This window comes from Myxocyprinus asiaticus, chromosome 18 (genome assembly GCF_019703515.2).
Source record: "Myxocyprinus asiaticus isolate MX2 ecotype Aquarium Trade chromosome 18, UBuf_Myxa_2, whole genome shotgun sequence".
Taxonomy (NCBI): Eukaryota; Metazoa; Chordata; class Actinopteri; order Cypriniformes; family Catostomidae; genus Myxocyprinus; species Myxocyprinus asiaticus.
In genome coordinates, this window is record NC_059361.1 from 16,158,201 (window position 1) to 16,180,346 (window position 22,146).

At 35.8% G+C, this 22,146-nt stretch overlaps 1 protein-coding gene across 1 annotated transcript; it reads left to right on the top strand.

Annotated features, from left to right (window-relative positions):
• Positions 1-18,552: 18,552 nt before the first annotated feature.
• LOC127456363 (extracellular calcium-sensing receptor-like) lies at positions 18,553-21,895 on the top strand. The gene is made up of 6 exons (XM_051724810.1): positions 18,553-18,788; positions 18,982-19,270; positions 19,352-20,107; positions 20,206-20,433; positions 20,706-20,829; positions 20,985-21,895. The coding sequence occupies exons 1-6, from the start codon at positions 18,580-18,582 to the stop codon at positions 21,893-21,895; spliced, it is 2,517 nt and encodes an 838-aa protein (XP_051580770.1). The 5' UTR covers positions 18,553-18,579.
• Positions 21,896-22,146: the final 251 nt, after the last annotated feature.

Here is a 22,146-nt window from a genome sequence, read left to right on the forward strand (position 1 = left end):
GCTCTTCGCTGCTCTCAGGTGTAGCCTCGTGGCACAAGGAAGTAATGTCCGACTTGAAACTGTGGCCATACAATCTCCATCTCGCTGGACGAGTTGAGATTACTCTGTGTTCAACCGAACACTCTAACGGATCCGAAGGAGACCGCTGAGCAATCCGTATCTTCATCCGTTTGCCTGCAGAAGTGAAGAGAGAAAAGATTTCTCTTCCATCTTCAATCAAGTCAACGTCACAGCCGTACCGCACGCCAACAGAGTGAGGAAACGGCCTCCCGTCATCACCCGAGCCTCAAGGAACCGAGTCGGAGTTAAAGGATGGATGAACACACATTCTAGCTGCATCCTCATGCAATTCAAGGAAAGTAAAGCCCTACAAGATCCATCAACCTTTACACCTAGGTGTGAAATTCTGAAGGATCGAATTCTCAACTCCTATTGGATGAAACATGACAGAATGCATCCCTCAACCATGATGTCATCGACAGTATAAAACTCTGGAGATTCCTCCTAAGCTTGCTTCCAGCGACAGTATTCGCCATGTCTAGTTGCAGTCCTGTTGCTCCCAGGTGTAGCCTCGCTGCCCAAGGAAGTAACATACGTACCTGTACTTTGGCCATACAATCTCCATCTCGATGGACGAGCCGAGATTCTCTGTGTTCCACCGAGCACACTAATGGATTCAAAGGAGTCCGCTGAGCAATCCGTGTCTCACCCTTTTGCCTGCAGAAGTTAAGAAAGAAGATTTTTCTTCCTTCTTCAACCAATTCGACTTCGCTGATTTCTCCACCAACCCACCGAGAATCAGCGCCGTACCGCCCGCCGACAGAGCGAGGAAACAGCATCCTGTCATCACCCGAGCTTCGAGGAACCGAGTCGGAGTCAAACGACAGACGAATACACATTCTACCCACATCCTCACGTGACTCAAGTAAGAGCTTTACGTCTGGGCAGAGATAGATTATTATAATGTGTTATTCTTGTGTATCAAGGTTATTGCTTGTACAGTTTACGGACCGCCGAGTCTGCTCATTGCTGCTTATAATACTCAAGGTATTACTGTAACTTACTGTTACCACAAATGAGATTTGCTGTGTTGTCGTCCAACCACGTTGGGCTGTTTGTGCATTTCTGCCATCGCGGGTGAGACCAGCACACTGAGTTTATCCATTAAAGAACCAACGACTGCAGCAGATGGATTATGAGCCATTCGCCGCATCTCTGAGTGATAAAACTAACGGTTGCCGTCTCTCCCATGATCACTAAACCGGCTTCAGTGTCATCACCCATCGGTGCCATTCTCACTCTCTTGTACTAACCACACACACACAACCCCTCACAAACATACCCGCACACACATTTGGCAAACAGACAACTTGGTGATAGAACCCAGCTTCGTCCCTAAGTTATCATACCAGTAGAGACACGTGTTAAACGGGCAGACGCCATTCATCAGTCTCTTCGCCCACATTCGCAGCCACATTCTCTGGCCGGAAACCCCGCGTGACACACTCTCCATGAGAGCCACACCTGCCATTTTGTGCACTCCTTCTCTCCTTACACACACACACACACACACACCCACACACATACAGTAACCTCTACCTTCCTCTCATATATTATAGGCTTATCTGTTACCTGCTATCATGCTACTGTTTAGTTTGTAGTTGGAAGTCAGAAGTTTATTCTGCATTGTATTGATTATTAATTGATATTACTTCATCAATAAACTTTGTTATACTTTAAAGAGAAATGTTTTGGTATTGTTCTGCATGCATCTGTTTCAAGAGCTGGCAGGGGATGTCAGTGCTCGGATTCAAACCTTCATTGTTGTTCTTTTGAATGTCGATGTTCCCCGGATGTCGACTTTCCTAAGAGAACAATCCTATATTGAGACTGCTATACTGTCTGGTTATTAGTCCCTGATTCCAGGTATTCTTATTAATATTCTATTTATTTTGATAATTGATAGTTATCTTTGATGATTGTTGATTTGAAGGATTAATAAGATAATGTTGATTATAATCAGTGTTCTATTGATTTTAATAATTCATTATTATCTTTGATAATTATTAATTATTGCTAATAACCAAACCCGCTCCTGAATGAAGCCCCAACAATAGCAACAGATTATTATCAGATTATTAACAGATTACTATCTACACACTGAGCAGTACAGCAATATTAGATGATCCAATGTTTATTATTAGTAGGCTACGGTTCAAATACCAAAAGTTTTTCAAAAAGATCCCTTCCAAAATGTTGGCTATAACTTGAAACATGTCACAGATAAAAGCAATAGTCAGAGATCTATCTAAATCATCATGGTAAAAAAATTTTTGCACTGGTTTGTGATTCTCCCATTGATATCCAGATGATTTGATATGAAGTGTCTGTAACGTCACGCATTATTACGGGTATTTAAAGTAAATAAGGGAGACCATTTATTTCATACTTAACATCGACTTAAGTTAGCTTTGTACAGAAAGTATCGACTTATTTGAATGAATATTGTTTAAGTGACAAACGTTACTTCTAAAATGTTACAGATGTGACACAGCACTGAAACGCAGTGGCATCATTAATGTGGCACTTATCATTTCAAAAAGAAGTGCTGTTATGAAAAAGTGTATATATTTCTCAGACATTGTCTTGTCTTTCTGGAAAATGATTATTGTTAACATAAAGTAAAATTAAAGAGTCCTTTGACCCCTCTTTTGCAACCATGAAATATGGCTAGTTGAAAATTATGTTTTAGAAGTGGTGTATTTATCATGTATGGTGTATAGACAATGCAATTTCCTAAAAAAAAAAAAAAAAAAAAAACATTTATAGCATTATAATACAGTAAAATAACAAGACTACCTAAATGAACAATTTAAAAAGGGGTTTGTTCCTTTGCTTGAAACTTTATTTTCCAATGGTATGGTTGACATTTCCATGGAATTGCCCATATGGAAATTCCTGCAAAACTCATACAGTACATATCAGAATGCATCCAAGACAATACTGTTATACTTTTATAATTAATAGGTTAGATTAAATATAAAAAATTAAAATGTCTCTTCTCTGTTTTTCTCTTGATAATTTCTTACAAATGATTACATCTAGTAAAAAAATAAAAAAAAATAAAAAAATAAAACAACAATCAAAAGACAAGCTGTAAACCAAACAATTAACCATGAGCCACTGCAGTCTCTAAGGTAAAGTAACTGTGACAGGTGAAACAAATTAGTTTTGAGGGTAGTGATGTATTGTTTGTGAGCTCAGGCAAGTCAATATAACACCTTTGTTTCACATTTTCATCAGTGTTCACCCAAGGCGATGATTTAATTGGAGGTAAGAGGTGTAAAGCAGTGATGTGATAGAACCAGCCAAGGGTTTAGGGATCATCAGTGAGGAGAAAACAGCTCCACCTGTCCAATTTACCATTGGCCTTAGGGCACAGGGCAGGTGCAGAGCAGCCTCTTAGACATGTGCTGACAAGTAAGTGTTTCCTTCTCAGCTGATCAAATAAGAACCCAGGGTGTCATAATGGAAAAACAACAGCAGCAGCAGCAGCATTATATCATAATTAATTAACAGCTTGACTAAGTATGCTAGGCAGCTGAATAATTAGGCAAGAGCAGATACTGTCAAGAGGTGTCCTGAGAATTGTTCTTTTCAATCCAAACATCATTAATGACTATGAGCTTCTGTATGAGAGGCTGTACACAGAGGTAAAAACTCCCCAATTAAATTCCATGAGTCAACAAAGAAATTAAAAGTAAAAAAAAAAAAAAAAAAAAAAACTCTTCTGACTTTGGCAAAGTTCCACAGTTTCTTTTGTATTATAGATTCAGAATCTTACTGTTCCTTAAGAAAATAAGGAGGTTTAAAAGTTACATTTTTAAAAGCTTATGAAATGCAAGGGACACATAGAACCATTTTGGTGTCAATGTAAAGTTGTATATAAATAACCGAAACACATTCAACCCCTTTGCGTACAAACAAGATTTATTCTATAAAACCTAAAGGCTTGATTTAAGAGATCTTTACACTCAAAACGACTAATAACGATAAGAATTCTTTATGAAAATAATTTCCCATAATATCCAATGTCATACATTTTTTCATAGTCCAGTCACTTTGTTACTTATGTTTATGTATATTATTGATTTAAATATTTTGTAGATATACTGAGTTTATGGTGAATTTAGACAAAATCATTAGATGTTGTCTTTGGTTGTGAGTAATGTATGGGGGATTAAGGTAGACGTTCTTTCAAAACTTGCATAATACAGTTTTTTTTTTTTTCTATAAAGGTTTTTTTTTTTTCTACAGTTTCAGCCTGTATAATAATAATAATAATAATAATAATAATAATAATAATAATAATAAACATACATAAATAAACTCTTTAAAATAGCATAATAACGTGTCAAACATTTATATGTAAATGCATTAAACTCTACATCAAAATGTTATATGAATGAACATAACATTTATATAGCGCTTTTCTGACACTACACTCAAAGCGCTTTACATATAACATATAGCAAATGAAGACAATGGGTCAAGAAATGTTTTTTATTTGCCTCTAGTTTTATTCAGTCTCTGTTAGTGTTGGTGTAGAATCAGTAGAGGGCACTGCAGACCAGAACAGAAGGCATGACACTCATTGGCAGTGCATGTGAATGAGTATTCTGACAGCACATCAGTGAAAAGTACAGTACTAATCGGATAAATTGAAGTGTTTTTTTTTATTTTTATTTTTTTTTATTTTTTATTTTTTCCAGTACTATTGTCAAAACTAACTAGGGATACTTCAAGGGATAGTTCACCAAGAAAAATAACATTCTCTCATCATTTACTCACCCTCATGCATTCCCAGCTGTGTATGACTTTCTTTCTTCAACTAACAGAACAGATTTTTTAGAAAAATCTCTCAGCTCTATTGGTCCTTACAATGCAAGTAAATGGTGGCCAGACCTTTGTAGCTTCAGAAATCACATAAAGGAAACATGAACATAATCCTAATGACTCCAGTGGTTAAATCCATATCTTCAGAAGTGATATGATAGGTGTGGGTGAGAAACAGATCAAAATGAAAGTCCATTTTTACTCTAAATCTCCATTTTCACTTTCACATTTGAACGTCACAAGTGGTGCCTGTTTAGTTTTACTTTCACAAGTGAAAGTGGAGATAGAGTAAAAAAAAGGACTTAAATATTGTTCTGTTTCTCACCCACAACTATTATATAGCTTCTAAAGATATGGATTTAACCACTGAAGTCATATGGATTACTTTTATGTTTATGGGCCACAAAGATATTGAAATAAATAATAATAGATAGACTGAAGTATTAGCTATGTTTTAGAAGTTAGCCTACTGTATTATGAATCTTCATGCTTTAAAGACATATTAATTTTCAGTGTAAGGATTTTACATAGTGTATAGCATATTTTACCGAAACAGCGTATTCATAACACAAGTTACACAACTCAAATAATGCATATTCTGACTAGCGCGTCATTTAGTTCAAGTTCACCTGTTAATTTGCTTCACTGTGCAGATGCAACAAGAAGTTGTTATATTACATATATTGTGGATATAGTGAATAAAATCATGTATAAATAGGATGCGTTTGAATGAGGTATTTTCCCCATGTTAAAGCAGTTACTTTTGCCAGTGTTAGCACGTTCAACTCACACATCTCAAGCAGACAAATCCTTAACATACAGGATTAATGGATTAGATGAATACATCTAATATCTTCTTTTATATACAGATTCTCTAGATGTTCCTTTTTCTTTTTATATTTTGCGCTGTAAACATCTTGCAGTATAATTTTTATCTCGTCATATTTTCATCAACAGTATGCTTTAAAAAAATCGTTTAATTATCGTCACAATGCACCTTTTTCATCTCGTTTTCGTTATCGCTGATGAAATCAAAAAACCCTTTGTCGATGAATGTTTTCGTCAGTGATTTCGTTGATGAGATTAATACTGTTTGCATGGTATGGACCTATAGAGCTGAGATATTCTTCTAAAAATCATTGTTTGTGTTCTGCCGAAGTAAGAAAGTAATTCACATCTGGGATGGCATGATGGTGAGGAAATTCTGAGAGAATGTTTGGTTGAACTATGTTTTTAAAGATCAAGATCAAACATATACTGTATATACTGTTTGTTTAAGCATTTTTTCAGTTGACATGCAATAACACAAATGTTTTTTACCACACCTAATCAGTGTTTCATCAGTGTTGGTTGTGGTGATACCGACCCAGTGTTTGGACTTTAAATTTAATATAATTTTTCAATTGCGAGTCAAGTTATGTTGTGTTCCTAAAATACTGGCCATAGTTTGAACACCCCTGATTTACCATAGTTGTAAAAAGATTGTGTGGGTCATTTGCACTTTGTCCATGGAGAGCAGGGTTAATTGAAAGGGGAACCCAACAGGCCCGTCAGAGAGGTATGGCATCAGAAGGATTTACAGGATAGCACAGGAACTGTGAACCATTGTCAACAATTTGACAAAAGGACTTGCCATGGCAGAGGCTGCAAGATTAGCTCTCCCAAATCTAAATGAATTGTCAACTGACAATTCAGTAATACTGTAAGGACATTTAGCCAAGAAAACAGTGAGGTCTGGAAGATATATAAAATTACATACAAATTAAACAATGAAAGAATATATATATATATATATATATATATATATATATATATATATATATATATATATATATATATATATATACACACACTACTGGGTCAAAAGTTTTGAAACACTTGACCGAAATGTTTCCCATGATCTTAAAAATCTTTTGATCTGAATGCGAATGCTTAAATGTTTGAAATTAGTTTTGTAGACAAAAATATAATTGTGCCACCATATTTCATTATAAATCTAAAATTTAATAATAATAAAAAAAATAAAAATAAAAAAACGTTTTTTGAAATTGATGACTTGTGACCAAATAATAAAGAAAAGCAACCAATAAGTGCCCAGCATATAGATGGGAACTCCTTCAATACTGTTTAAAAAGCATCCCAGGGTGATACCTCAAGAAGTTGGTTGAGAAAATGTTAAGAGTACATTTCTGAAAATTCTAGGCAAAGGGTGACTACTTTTAAGATGCTAAAATATAACACAGTTTTGCTTTATTTTGGATTTTGTTTAGTCACAACATAATTCCCATAGTTCCATTTGTTATTCTATAGTTTTAATGACTTTGCTATTATTCTAAAATGTGAAAAAAAAAAAAAAAAAAATAATAATAATAAAAAATAATAATAATTATATATATATATATATATATATAACACAAGTAAACACAAAATGCAGTTTTTAAATGAAGGTTGTTATTATTAAGGGAAAACAAAATCCAAACCTACATGGCCCTGTGTGAAAAAGTGATTGCCCCCTAAACCTAATAACTGGTTGTGCCACCCTTAGCAGCAACAACTGCAATCAAGCGTTTGCGATAACTTGCAATGAGTCTTTTACAGCACTGTGGAGGAATTTTGGCCCACTCATCTTTGCAGAATTGTTGTAATTCAGCCACATTGGAGGGTTTGAGCATGAACTGCCTTTTTAAGGTCATGCCACAGCATCTCAATAGGATTCAGGTCAGGACTTTGACTAGGCCACTCCAAAGTCTTCATTTTGTTTTTCTTCAGCCATTCAGAGGTGGACTTGCTGGTGTGTTTTGGATCATTGTCCTGCTGCAGAACCCAAGTTCGCTTCAGCTTGAGGTCACGAACAGATGGCCGGACATTCTCCTTCAGGATTTTTTGGTAGACAGCAGAATTCATGGTTCCATTTATCACAGCAAGTCTTCCAGGTCCTGAAGCAGCAAAACAGCCCCAGACCATCACACTACCCCCACCATATTTTACTGTTGGTATGATGTTCTTTTTCTGAAATGCGGTGTTACTTTTACGCCAGATGTAATGGGACACAAACCTTCCAAAAAGTTCAACTTTTGTCTCGTCAGTCCACAAAGTATTTTCCCAAAAGTCTTAGGGATCATCAAGATGTTTTCTGGCAAAAATGAGACGAGCCTTAATGTTCTTTTTGCTCAGCAGTGGTTTTCGTCTTGGAACTCTGCCATGCAGGCCATTTTTGCCCAGTCTCTTTCTTATGGTGGAGTCATGAACACTGACCTTAACTGAGGCAAGTGAGGCCTGTGGTTCTTTGGATGTTGTTGTGAGGTCTTTTGTGACCTCTTGGATGAGTCGTCGCTGCGCTCTTGGGGTAATTTTGGTCGGCCGGCCACTCCTGGGAAGGTTCACCACTGTTCCATGTTTTCGCCATTTGTGGATAATGGCTCTCACTGTGGTTCTCTGGAGTCCCAAAGCTTTAGAAATGGCTTTATAACCTTTTCCAGACTGATAGATCTCAATTACTTTCTTTCTCATTTGTTCCTTAATTTCTTTGGATCTCGGCATGATGTCTAGCGTTTGAAGATCTTTTGGTCTACTTCACTTTGTCAGGCAGGTCCTATTTAATTGATTTCTTGATTGAGAACAGGTGTGGCAGTAATCAGGCCTGGGTGTGGCTAGAGAAATTGAAGGTGTGATAAACCACAGTTAAGTTATGTTTTAACAGGTGGGGCAAACACTTTTTCACAAAGGGCCATGTAGGTTTGGATTTTGTTTTCCCTTAATAATAACAACCTTCATTTAAAAACTGCATTTTGTGTTTACTTGTGTTATCTTTGACTAATATTTAAACTTGTTTGATGATCTGAAACATTTAAGTGTGACAAACATGCAAAAAAATAAGAAATCAGGAAGGGGGCAAACACTTTTTCACACCACTGTATATATATATATATATATATATATATATATATATATATATATATATATATATATAAGTATATATATAACTTATAATAAAGAATGAGTAAGTGTTTCATAAACTATTTGACCGGTATGTATATATATATATATATATATATATATATATATATATATATATATAAAGTATAAAAATAATAAAGGAGAATTACAATGCAGCAAGAGAGTTTGACTACAATGTTATTTTAATAGACACATGATGACATGGTTGCAAGTTCAAAAAGTTTTTGGGCAGGGCACAAAAAACACTGCCTGAGGACTTCAACTGTAACATGTTGCAACCTGAAAACAGGCTGACGCAAAGGCTCCAGTGGCATATACTCACCCAGGAGCAAATTTAATAGGTGTCTCAACAAATATGAAAAATACAAATAAAATAATAATAATAATAAAAAAAAAAAAAACTTTAATTAAAGCACAGCTGGAAGCTACACCATATTAGTGTAATAAACATCTAAGGGGGTTAAATTGTTCTAAACAACAATGGCAAACACATGATGCAACCGAGTTTAATTATTGAATTGTTTATTTCTGGTCTTTGAAATAAACATCAGTGTGAATGATGTGTAAATATAACATGTTTTAACTTAGAAAAAATACAAGAATTATTTAAACTTAAAGAGTACATTTATTAGCAAAAGAAGGCGTACTGTGTGAAGGAAGTAAATAAGGGGCAGAAATATGCAAACATAATACAGTTTGTTTTTTAATCAGAACATCTATACCTTCTATAGGGCCTAAATTACAGGGCCTCGGTTATAATCAGTGTTGGGGAAGGTACTTTAAAACTGTAGTTTCCCAAGCTATAAACTACTCATAACTTAAAATAGTTAAACTACTATACTGTCAAGCTACTCTTTTAAAGTTGTTTGAGACACTACAAGCTACTTACAAAAAGTTGCTAAGATCATTGAAGCTATTTAAAAAAGAAAACACTTTTAGATGTATAACAATTGGATAGGTCTGTTATTAAATTCTAAATTCAATAATATCACCTAATATAGGCTAAATTTAATTAGTTTGACATTCCCTTATGAAAAGTAACAATTGTTCTACTACAGTTATTTGTAGAAAAAACATACCACAAAATTAACCATAATTGCTATATTATTATAGTACAACCATGGTTACTATATGGATACTGCAGTATTGCTGTAGTAAAACAATGGTTAATTGTATCAAAACCATGGTTTCTCCCAAAAAGCATGGTTATTACAGTCATGGTTACTACAATATTACTATAGTAAATGGTTGATCAAATTTGTTTAACCCGTGTTTTATTTTCATAAGGATTAAACAAATAGAGTGACAACTTTGAATAGAACATACATTTATACTTAATATACACTATTAAAACAAGAAAACACAGTATTTTATACAACTGAATTTAAATATGATTATAATCAGCAGCAATAGACCTTATTCACAGGAGTGCCATATTTTATTTTTGATGTGAATGAAAACAAGTCTTTGAGGGATAGACTTATTTGCAGTGTTGGGCAAGCTACTCTAAAATGTAAATGGTTTAGCTAGCTAAAATGTAGCTACCTAAGCTACAAACTACTCAACAGAAAAATAGTTAAGCGAAGCTAAAAGCTACACTTCAAAGAAAGTAGCAAGTTACACTACAAGCAACATGCCAAAAGTAGCTTGCTACATTTAAGCTACTTTTTTTTTTTAGCTTTACTTTTCTTTTTTTCTTTTTTTCTTTTCAACCAGATGCATGTGAATAAGCATCTAAAAGACTTATTCACATGATGTCTGCCAAATCCATGGTAAATTATAATACAATATAATGCAATACAGTATACATTTAATATAAAATGTGCATGTAAAAAATATGTAAATTCATATTTATACAACTACCTCTACAAACCCATACCCACTTAAAAATAATTTCCAGTATAAAAACTCTGTGTACATATACTGCTCATATTATCCTGTAATTCTGTGTCTAAAGCTGTTGTATTTCTCTCTGTACTGGAAGCTTCTGATCAGAGGCCAAATTCCTTGTGTGTTTAAGCATACATCTGGGCAATAATAATGTGGTATCTGATGGTATCAGATGGTAATACCATAGTACTTTGATCAACAATTAGGCCAACCATATTCATATACTATTGTATTCACATGGTGCTTTAAGGTAATTCAAAGAACATGTTACACACCTTCCATTGGATGGCAATGTCACAGTGAAGTTTGTCTAAATGACAGGAATAAAGATACAGAGAAAGTTGTGCTGTCGTTAATCAGTGGAGCTGCTCTTGTAATGTTTTATTACAATAATCAGTCACAATCCATTATTATTACTTTCAACATTCAACAATCTTTGACACATCACATGTGCATTCTACAATTCCAATAAATCCTGTATATAACTTATTGTTTCTACAATATGTGGTTCTTCTTCAATCCACATTATCACACTCATATACACTGACGGCCAAAAGTTTTGAATAATGTACAGAATTTGCTGTTTTCGGAAGGAAATTGGTACTTGAATTCACCAAAGTGGCAATCAGCTGATAACAAAGTATAGTCAGGACATTACTGATGTAAAAAACAGCACCATCACTATTTGAAAAAAAGACAGGCCCCATTTCCAGCAGCCATCACTCCAGCACCTTATCCTTGAGTAATCATGATAAATTGCTAATTTAGTACTAGAAAATCACTTGTCATTAAATAAAACACAGCTGAAAGCTACTTCGTTCATTAAATGAAACTTAACATTGTCTTTGTGTTTGTTTTTGAGTTGCCACAGTATGCAATAGAGTGGCATGTCTTAAGGTCAAGAAACAGCTTTCTCTAGAAACTCATCAATCAATCATTGTTTTGAGGAATGAAGGCTACATAATGCTTGAAATTGCCCAAAAAAACAGAATATTTTATACAAAGGTGTACACTACAGTCTTCAAAGACAAAGACAACTGGCTCTAACAAGACAGAAAGAGATGTGGAAGGCCAGATGTACAAGTAAACAAGAGGATAAGTACATCAGAGTCGCTAGTTTGAGAAATAGATGCCTCACATGTCCTCAGCTGACAGCTTAATTGAATTCTACCCGCTCAACACCAGTTTCATGTACAACAGTAAAGAGAAGACTCTGGAATGCTGGCCTTATGGAAAGAATTGCAAAGAAAAAGCCACTTTCAAACAGAAAAACCAAAAGAAAGGGTTAGAGTGGGCAAAGAAACAGACATTGGACAACAGATCATTGGAAAAGAGTGTTATGGATCTTAATCCCATTGAGTTTTTGTGGGATCAGCTAGACTGTAAGGTGCATGAGAAGTGCCCGACAAGACAGCCACATCTATGGCAAGTGCTACAGGAAGCATGGGGTGAAATGTCACCTGAGTATCTGGACAAACTGACAGCTAGAATTCCAAGGATGCATGTGGAGGATTTTTTGATAAGAACTCTTTGAAGTAGTTTAAGAAGTTCTGAACATTTTTTAATTTTTTTTTAAAATTGTAATAGTAATTTTTCACGTTATTAATGTCCTGACTATACATTGTGATCAGCTGAATGTCACTTTGGTGAATAAAAGTACCAATTGATTTCCATAAGTGCAAATTCTGTACATTATTCCAAACTTTTGGCCTCCAGTGTACATTGCTGGACTTAATTAGAATTAATCCAAGAAGACTGACATTAGCTATCAGTATTAATTACCAGTGCTTATTAAGCATGTTTTTTTTTTAAGGAATAGACTGTTCATGTTAACTGCATTAACTATTTATCAACCATCCACACAAATTATTAATATCAACACTCTGATTATTGAATATAAACTGTAACCTTACATTACATAAACATTTTTGAAATAAACATAACATTTTTAGGGGTTCCAGTGTGGTGGAGCATACCATATAGTGTAAACCAGGGGCGGTGCTAGGATCTGTGGATATGGGGCCATACTTTGATGAAATATTGGAATATAATACCCTTTATAATACAAATTTTAATACATCTATGAGGTGCCATTTATATAGTATACTAAAAAAGTCTCACTAACTTTTGTCTCAGTCTTAGATACGCTCAAAGATCAGAAATTGCATGCTCTTAACACATATACTTTAAAACATGATTAAAAAAGTAATACTATTTTGTCCCTTTCGGCTTTCTGTAGTTTGACACACATTTTGTATGGCTGTATACAGTTTTCATTGATTCGTCAGGTGCTTAAGTTAACGTACAAGAAAGCAGGTTGTAAACAGGCTGAATAGGTACAAGAGATGAAAATAATAGCTAGTTCGCCTAAAGTTTGCTATGTTTATTGCATCTTGTCTTAATAAAGAGTTTTGCTAAACACGCAAATGTTCTGGCTTGTGACTTTAAAGTCAGCAATTTCCTCGAGTACATCTGTGTATATATATATATATATATATATATATATATCCTTGTTTTCAGGGTTATATATCTAAATATTTGGTACTTACTGCATATGGATGGACCAACTCACAGTTTCCAAGACACACAGCCGCAATCGCGTGCCGCAAACTCTCTTCTTGCAAGCTTACACAAAGGTTACATGAGAGCTGGAAAGCAGCTGCTGACAAGACAGCTCATGGGTACTGAATTTAGTCTGTATTTGGTGTTGTCAATACCATTGAAACACAGGAATCATTCATTTATATACAGTATATTACCCTAACTTTAAAATGTAATGTTAAAATAATAAAATTGTAACAGGGTTGAAATGGGAAAGGAGGAGGCAGGAACTGGTAGAACAATCAAAGTAATATTTTAATAGGAACCTCAAAAAAATAAACACACTTATCCCTCTCCTCGGCTGATTAGCCCGATTGTGGGCCGGGCCTGCGTAGTCACAAAAATGTAATATGTTTTTATATCAACTTGATGCCTAAGCACTGGTACTTCTGACGTAACTACAAAAAGATGATCAAAACATTCAGGGCTTTACGGAAAACATTCGTGGCTTAAGCCCCGGTAGCCCAGCCCTGGAGCCACCTATGGTGTAAACTTGAGTATAATTTTATAAAACTCCACTAACGAAGCGCAATTTTGATGGCCTAATACAGTCTCTGAAAACAGCATTGAAACAGCTACTTAAGTGTAAAATATTCCACTTAGATATTTTTAACACTTTACAAAAGTGATTATGATGTCATATCATCAATATCTTTGTGTTATCACAAGTTTTACCCACCTAAATGACAGGAACAAAGAGACAGAGAAAGTTGTGCTGTTGTTAATCAGTGGAGCCACTCTTGTAATTGTGATCAATCCAACAGGGCTTATTATTAACCCCAAAGTCACTAAACAGCTCACACCTCCCCCTACTGTCCACTGAGGGAATTGCATATTATCAGTCCATTGGAAATGAAAGAGTTGCAAGAAAACCGTAACAAAAAGAAAACAGAAGGATCATAACATGCCCCCAAAATATTAATATTTGTGACCATACATTCAGGGTGTCACAAATACCATGGTATTTCGCTATATGATTGCCATATTCATATGCAACCAGCTTTATCTTTATTTTCCGTGTTTTAAAATATTACGTGAGCGTGTTGGTAAGTGAGAGTGTGCACCAAATGATTCAGCAGCACGCGTGAGCTTTCTGAGTCATTAAGATTGAATAGCAAACCGATTCAGACCGCTTCACTACCACGTATGACCAATCCAATGTAAAGAACCAACTAAAATGAGCGATTCATTTGTGAATTGGACATCTTGACTTCCGAATCAAAACTGGCTACGCCGCTACCTTATAAAAAACACAGCTTTTTGGAATTTGATACGTGCATCAACCGGCAGCCAGTGAAGAGAGACAAGGAGTGGAGTAACATGCACACTCTTTGGTTCGTTGAAGACCAGACGTGCTTCTGCATTCTGGATCATTTCCAGGTGCCTAATTGTGCATGCAGGGAGGCCTGCAATGAGAGCGTTACAGTAATCCAGTCTAGTTATGACAAGTGACTGAATAAGGAGTTGTGTGGCATGTTCAGAGAGGAAGGGTCTTATTTTCCTAATACTGTAAAGTGTAAATCCACATGATCTAGCCTTTGAGATGTGCCACTATTGTAGTTGAACCCAGCTGAATGGTGATGTTGTGTTCAACGTCTTAACCTAGTCTTCACTAGGTTAAGTTCCAGGTGGTGTTTCTTCATCCAGGCCCAGATGTCTGCCAAGCAAGTTGAGCAGTCACCGTGGTGTCATTGGGCTAGAAAGACAAGTAGAGCTGTGTGTCATCGGCATAGCAATAGTAAGAGAACCCATGTGCTTGAATGATGGGTCCCAGTGATGTTGTGTATATAGAGAAGAGAAGTGACCCAAGCACTGAGCCCTGAAGTACCCCCGTAAGTAGCTGATGTGACTTGGACACCACACCTCTGCAGGCTACCTTGAAAGACCTACCTCAGAGATAGGACTTAAACCAGCCAAGCAAAGTTCTTGTGATGCCCAGAGTAGAGAGGGTGGACAGTAGGATCTGATGGTTGACTGTGTCAGAGGCTGCAGAAAGGTCCTGTAGAATCAGGACGGATGATCTGGATCTAGCTCTCGCCTGTCTCAGCAACTCTGTGACAGACAGCAGGGCAGTCTCAGTGGAATGTCCACTTTTGAAGCCTGACTGATTGTCATCCAGCAGTTTGTTCTGCAAGAGGTAGGCAGAGATCTGATTGAAAACTACCCTTTTGAGTGTTTAAGCCATGAATGGGATGAGAGAGACTGGTCTGTAGTGTTCTACTTGTGTGGGGTTAAGTGCATGTTTTTTAAGCAGCGAGGATACTCGAGCCTGCTTAAATGTGGTGAGAAAAGTGCCTGTAAGTAGAGATGTGTTAATTAATCATTTTGATCTACTGCAACACAACATCATGAATAGTATTAAGTGTAATTGTCAGAGACATCATTTTATTGCTTCACTGTAATTTCAGAATTTGGACATGAACTTTGATAGCACCTGCTGGTGGAATCCCCAAACTGTAAAAGAACAAACTGAGTAGTGCTGGGTATTGATACAGATGTCCCAATTCGATTCCTATTCACAAGCTTGATTGGATTTGATTCCAGTTTCGATTCGTGTCGATTTATATGGACATATTTCAGTTATAATGTCCCTTTTGCTTACATATTAAATAAATTCTCTCAGGTAATGCTGTTAATTATACAGGGGACCTTCTTACTAGGTACATTATGAAAATTTACTTTTTACTAATTCGATTTTATTAGTTTTTCATCATTTTGGTTACATTTTAGCTTTTAAAAATGAACAAATCCATGTATTCAATCAATAAATATGATCATATATTTCAAATATTATGTTTTGTTACATGTTTATTGTTTAACCCTTGTTTATTGTTTAACCCTTCGGGATCATTTTGGCTGTGTTAATGCCAACGGCATACATTTTGCCAAAGGTGTGTATTTTGGGGGGAATTTTGATATTTCAACCTCAGTTCCTAAAATACATCTATAATACACTGTGTACACAAAATAGTTACACTCAGGACCTTCCGGACAAAAATGACCCAATTGAAACCCATTAAAACTTCCATATTTTATCCCAGTGCCATTAAAGCATAAAATCATGAATTCTATGATAATATGCTTTCATTCCGGAGCCAGGGCTTCAAAAGTTAAATTTATAATATTTTCCACCAGATGGCGACATTCTTCTCATATTTAGCCTATGGAGCAAATACATGCTTTTTTCCTATTTTCTGTTTGCTGTATTATAGAGCACTGCAGGCCAGTTGAATAAATGATGCAGCTAAAATTGTGTGGGTGTGTTGGTATGGATGTCAGAGTGTGTTTTGTATGTGTGTATTGAGAAATGTGTGTGTGTGTGTGTGTGTGTGTGTATGTGTGTGTGTGTGTGTGTGTGTGTAAAACAACAGTGGCATTATGTAAACAAACTGGCATTTAAAGGGTTAAAATCCTGAAAATGAATGAATATTTGGTAGTTATGATCAGGACTGATGTTGCTTAAAAAAATTAAAAAGTGGAAAATAATATTATGATATAATATTATATAATATATTATATTATTATGGCAGTCTTTTGATGTGGACATTTTTGTCCTCGAAGGACCTCTGAGTAACTTTTTTTTATTGACACACAAGGGTTAATAAACATAATTTGTACTATTTACATGTATTTACATTGATTTGTTGAACATGTTAAAAACCAGTACTGTTTCTTTAAATAAAAATAAAATTAAAAAAAGGCGGCATTTCTGTAAACAGCATCTGTAAATAAGCACGTTAACGAGAAAGACTCGAATGGCTTTATCTCATCTGTCCTACGCACAGGGTTGGGAGGGTTACTTTTGAAATGTATTCCATTACAGAATACATGCTGTAAAATGTAATTTTTATCATATTCCGTTAGATTACTCAAGGTCAGTAACGTATTTTAAATACTTTGGATTACTTCTTTAGCACTGGTAGATTTTTTTCACTTGTTTTGACTATAAAAACTCTGCCAGTACCGTAAGACAAAATACACATGTTAAAAATACATTCACTGAAAAATTTAAATATCTTATGCAGTGTTGTTTCTAAAACAAGATCAATCAAACTGATCTTGTTTTAAGGATTTTTAGATATTTTTACATGAAAACAGTACAAAAATTATTATCAGGAATATGATTTTTGCCCTAATATCAAAGGTCTTACTAGAAAAAAGAAATTATGATCTAACATGAATTTTCTTGATAAAAACAATATGATTGTGCCTGGTTTATTTCTATTTCTTCTGCTCCAAACTTACTTCAAACTTACTTGTAACTGTAGTGGAATATAGTTACTTATATTTTGTATTTTAAATACCTAATTGTAACAAGGGTAAAGGGAAAGGAAGAGGCGAGAACCGGCTTGACAATATAAATAATCATTTTATGATTAACTTAAAACACACACAAACACATACAGGGCAGCTGCCTGTAGCTCTCTCTCTCCCGCCTCCGGCCGCCTTTATCCCTCTCATCGGCTTGATTAGCCTGATTAGGGGCTGGGCATGCATCATCACGGCCCAGCTCCACCTTCCTCCTTGCCACAGTAATCCCATTACATGTATTCCTTTAATCCCCAACCCTGCCTACGCATGATTAGAATAAAAATTTAATTTTTTTGTTGTTTTTGATCTACAACTGACTGTAGAGAACATAATTAAATTAACAGAATGATATTAGCCTAATTGGTTATTAAGAGACATTATTCAATGACAAATGGGTCATTTGGACCTCAACACGCAGTGAAAGGATCTCGCTGCTGAATAGTCCACCACTAGGCCTATACAAAATCATTGGTAATTGAAATCTAAACATTTACCAGCCAGTTGTCAATTTACATTTTAGTCGTATAGTGCATAATGCAAGCGATGTCCTCTCTTTGTAGTAGAGGTTTGCACACAGAGTAACAGATTGATCTTGGGATTTAAGAATCAATATCGAGATTGTTAAAACTAATATCGCAATGCATCGGAAAATCTATATTTTTACCCACCCCTAGGATTGGGTTTAGACTTTGCACACAAAATAGTCATGGTTCTCAGACTGCTTAATTATCTGATATTTGAGAAAATCAGACTTGAACAAATTAACTTGACTATATTATACAATTGCTTGACCTAGTTCATTCATGACCTGTCCTGTGAGATCATTGGCTTTGTTCTCACTGATGCGTTCATCATATGTCTATAAAAGAGCAAATACTTCATGTCAGTGGCATTTTGAAGCTGCATTTGAGCTCAGTCATCGGGATGCATATCTTTCTTTTCACACTTCTCTTTTTTCACCATCGTCATACAAAAGCAGAGAAGACTCTTTGCCGAATGTTGGGAGACCCTAAGTACCCACTGCTGTTCAAAGATGGAGATGTAACTATTGGAACCCTTTTTGCAATCCACAGTAAAGAAACATTACCTTCCTTTGAGTTTACACAAAAACCTCAATTTCTATCATGCTCCAGGTTTGTTACATGGGAAAAAAACAGAGCAGATCATTATTTTGATACAATTTAATGCAATTTTAATATGTATAACTATATTTTCATTTTGTAAAAAATAACTACTAAAGATGTTTTAGAAATTAACAATACATAAAATTTAAGTGGAACAAGTGCTCAGATTATCTGATGTATTTACTGATTAATGTTTTCACAGTGTGAATGTAAGAGACTTTCGGATGGCTCAAACCATGATCTTTGCCATTGACGAGATTAACAGAATTGAAAGTTTGCTCCCAAATGTTTATATCGGCTACAGAATCTATGATACCTGTGGCTCAAGACTGTCATCAATGAGTGCAACTATGGCATTGATGAATGATAAGGATTTTACAGCAGAGGACCAATGTAATGGACAATCTCCTATACATGCTATCATAGGGGAAACAGAGTCTTCCTCTACAATAGTTCTCTCTAGAACTACAGGACCTTTTAAAATTCCAGTGGTAAGAGGCAATAACAGTAACGGTTTAACACAATTACAATATTGATGACTATATCACTGATACATGTGCATTATTTTTCAGATAAGTCCCTCAGCCACATGTGAATGTCTTAGTAATAGAAAAGAGTACCCCTCTTTCTTCAGGACTATTGCTAGTGATTATCACCAGAGCAGAGCACTTGCATACATAGTCAAGCACTTTGGCTGGTCTTGGGTGGGAACTGTGAACAGTGACAATGATTATGGAAACAATGGAATGGCCATATTTCTGAAAACAGCCCAAGAGGAGGGCATTTGTGTAGAGTACTCTGAGAAATTCTACAGAACAGAGCCTGAAAACCTCCAAAAAGTTGTAGACATAATAAAACAAGGCACTGCAAAAGTGATTGTTGCGTTTATTTCCCATGTTGAGATGGGCAGTCTGCTTGAGCAGTTAAGTATTCAGAACATAACAGGCCTCCAAATGATTGGAGTAGAGGGATGGATAACTGCAAAGAGTCTGATCACTCCAAACAGTTTTCATGTGCTGGGAGGGTCACTAGGGTTTGCAGTGAGGAAAATTGATATCGAAGGGTTTTCAGATTATGTTGTCAAAGCATTCTGGGACAAATCTTTTCCATGCTCGGAGAGAGATGGGAATTCGTCTCAACATGAATTGAATTGCAGAAGATGTCAGGATCTACTTTTCTTGAAAAATTACAACGAAGATGTGCCTGAAGAAAGATATTTAAGCAATGTCTACAAAGCAGTGTATGCTATAGCTTATGCACTACACAGTCTACTCAAGTGCAAAGAACAAGAAGGCTGTGAGAAAGGCCTGACTATAAAACCACATCAGGTAAAATATATATATATATATATATAAGAGCTAGTGGGAGCAAGACTGTAACCCTATATCTGTTTGACAATTTGGTAAAATTATATCTTTTTTACTAGGTGGTTGAGGCTCTGAAAAATGTCAATTTCACTATAAAGATGGGAGATCATGTGCGGTTTGACAGCACTGGTTCTGCAGTAGCCCAGTATGAAGTTGTGAACTGGCAGCAGGACTCAAATGGATCAATCAAGTTTAAACATGTGGGCTACTATGATGCCTCAAAGGCTCCCCACCAGCGCTTTGTGCTTAACACCGAAAACATAATCTGGGCTGGAGGACAGTTGGAGGTAAATGGCAAAAACTGTTTTTGCAAAGTTTGAACTTGCTCACCATAATGTGAAAATCTAAAAAAGCAAATACATGTACTGATCCCTAGTATGTAAGGATACTGCATTACAAGGAAACATGTCCTAAAACTCAAACAGTGCCCTCTACCAATTCTGAAAGCTCTGCACCTGATTAAAGCTCAAGACAGAAAATATGGTTCTTGATTCATTGACAAAACCATTTAGGTCTATAACAATTCAATTTTTAAAGTGATATGCATTTATTAATGTAGAAGCCCAGGTCTGTGTGCAGTGAGAGCTGTCCACCAGGAACTAGGAAGGCTGCCCAGAAAGGAAGACCTGTCTGCTGTTATGACTGTATTCCATGTGCAGAAGGAGAGATCAGTAATGAGACAGGTAATATTCAGCCCATCTCAAAGTTCCAAAGAAAACTGGTTAGTTGCTCATTTTGTGTTCTCCTTCTACTGTTTAAGACACATCTTCTTATCACAGGAGATCAGAAATAATTTTAATTTTGTTTCTAACTATAGTGAACATAACTTCCTTTCCAGATTCAAATAACTGCAAGCAGTGTCCAGGGGAATACTGGTCTAATGCTGAGAAAAATGAATGTGTGTTAAAGGCTGTAGAGTTTCTTTCATTCACAGAAGTTATGGGTATAGTGCTAGTTTTTTTCTCACTGTTTGGAGCAGGATTAACTGCGCTGGTGGCTCTCCTGTTTTACAGCAAGAAGGACACCCCCATAGTAAAATCCAATAACTCAGAACTGAGTTTCCTGCTGCTCTTCTCATTGACTCTGTGTTTTCTCTGTTCACTCACTTTCATTGGTCGGCCCACTGAGTGGTCCTGTATGTTGCGTCACACAGCGTTTGGGATCACTTTTGTCCTCTGTATTTCCTGTGTTCTGGGGAAAACAATAGTGGTGTTAATGGCCTTCAAGGCTACACTTCCAGGAAGTAATGTCATGAAATGGTTTGGACCTGCACAACAACGACTTAGTGTTCTTGCCTTTACATTTATACAGGTTCTTATCTGTGTGCTGTGGCTAACAATATCCCCTCCTTTTCCCTTCAAAAATATGAAATACTATAAGGAAACAGTCATTCTTGAGTGCAGTCTGGGTTCTACTATTGGTTTCTCTGCTGTGCTGGGTTATATTGGCCTACTGGCTGTCTTGTGCTTCATTCTGGCTTTTCTGGCTCGCATGCTGCCTGATAACTTCAATGAAGCCAAATTCATCACATTCAGTATGCTCATATTCTGTGCTGTATGGATCACATTTATTCCAGCTTATGTCAGTTCTCCTGGGAAATTTACTGTAGCTGTGGAGATATTTGCCATTTTAGCCTCAAGCTTTGGTTTACTATTCTGCATATTTGCACCTAAATGTTTTATCATCCTGTTTAAGCCTGAAGAAAATACAAAGCAACATGTCATGGGAAAATGTTCTAAATCTCTTTGAGAAATAATTGGGTATAATAATATTGCAGTGTTTTTGTTTTGTTTGTTTGTTCAAAGAAATAAATGTATAAATGTACATTAATATCACTGTTTACATATAAACTGAATATAAAAACTGAACATATTTGCTAGCTCAACAAGTGGTAACATTGTTTTAAAAGTTTTGATTCTATGTTTGAACAAAGCCATATCATAAACAGTTTGGCCTTCTGTAAGGTTAGGACACTCTGTCGAAAGAATTCTGCTTTCAGA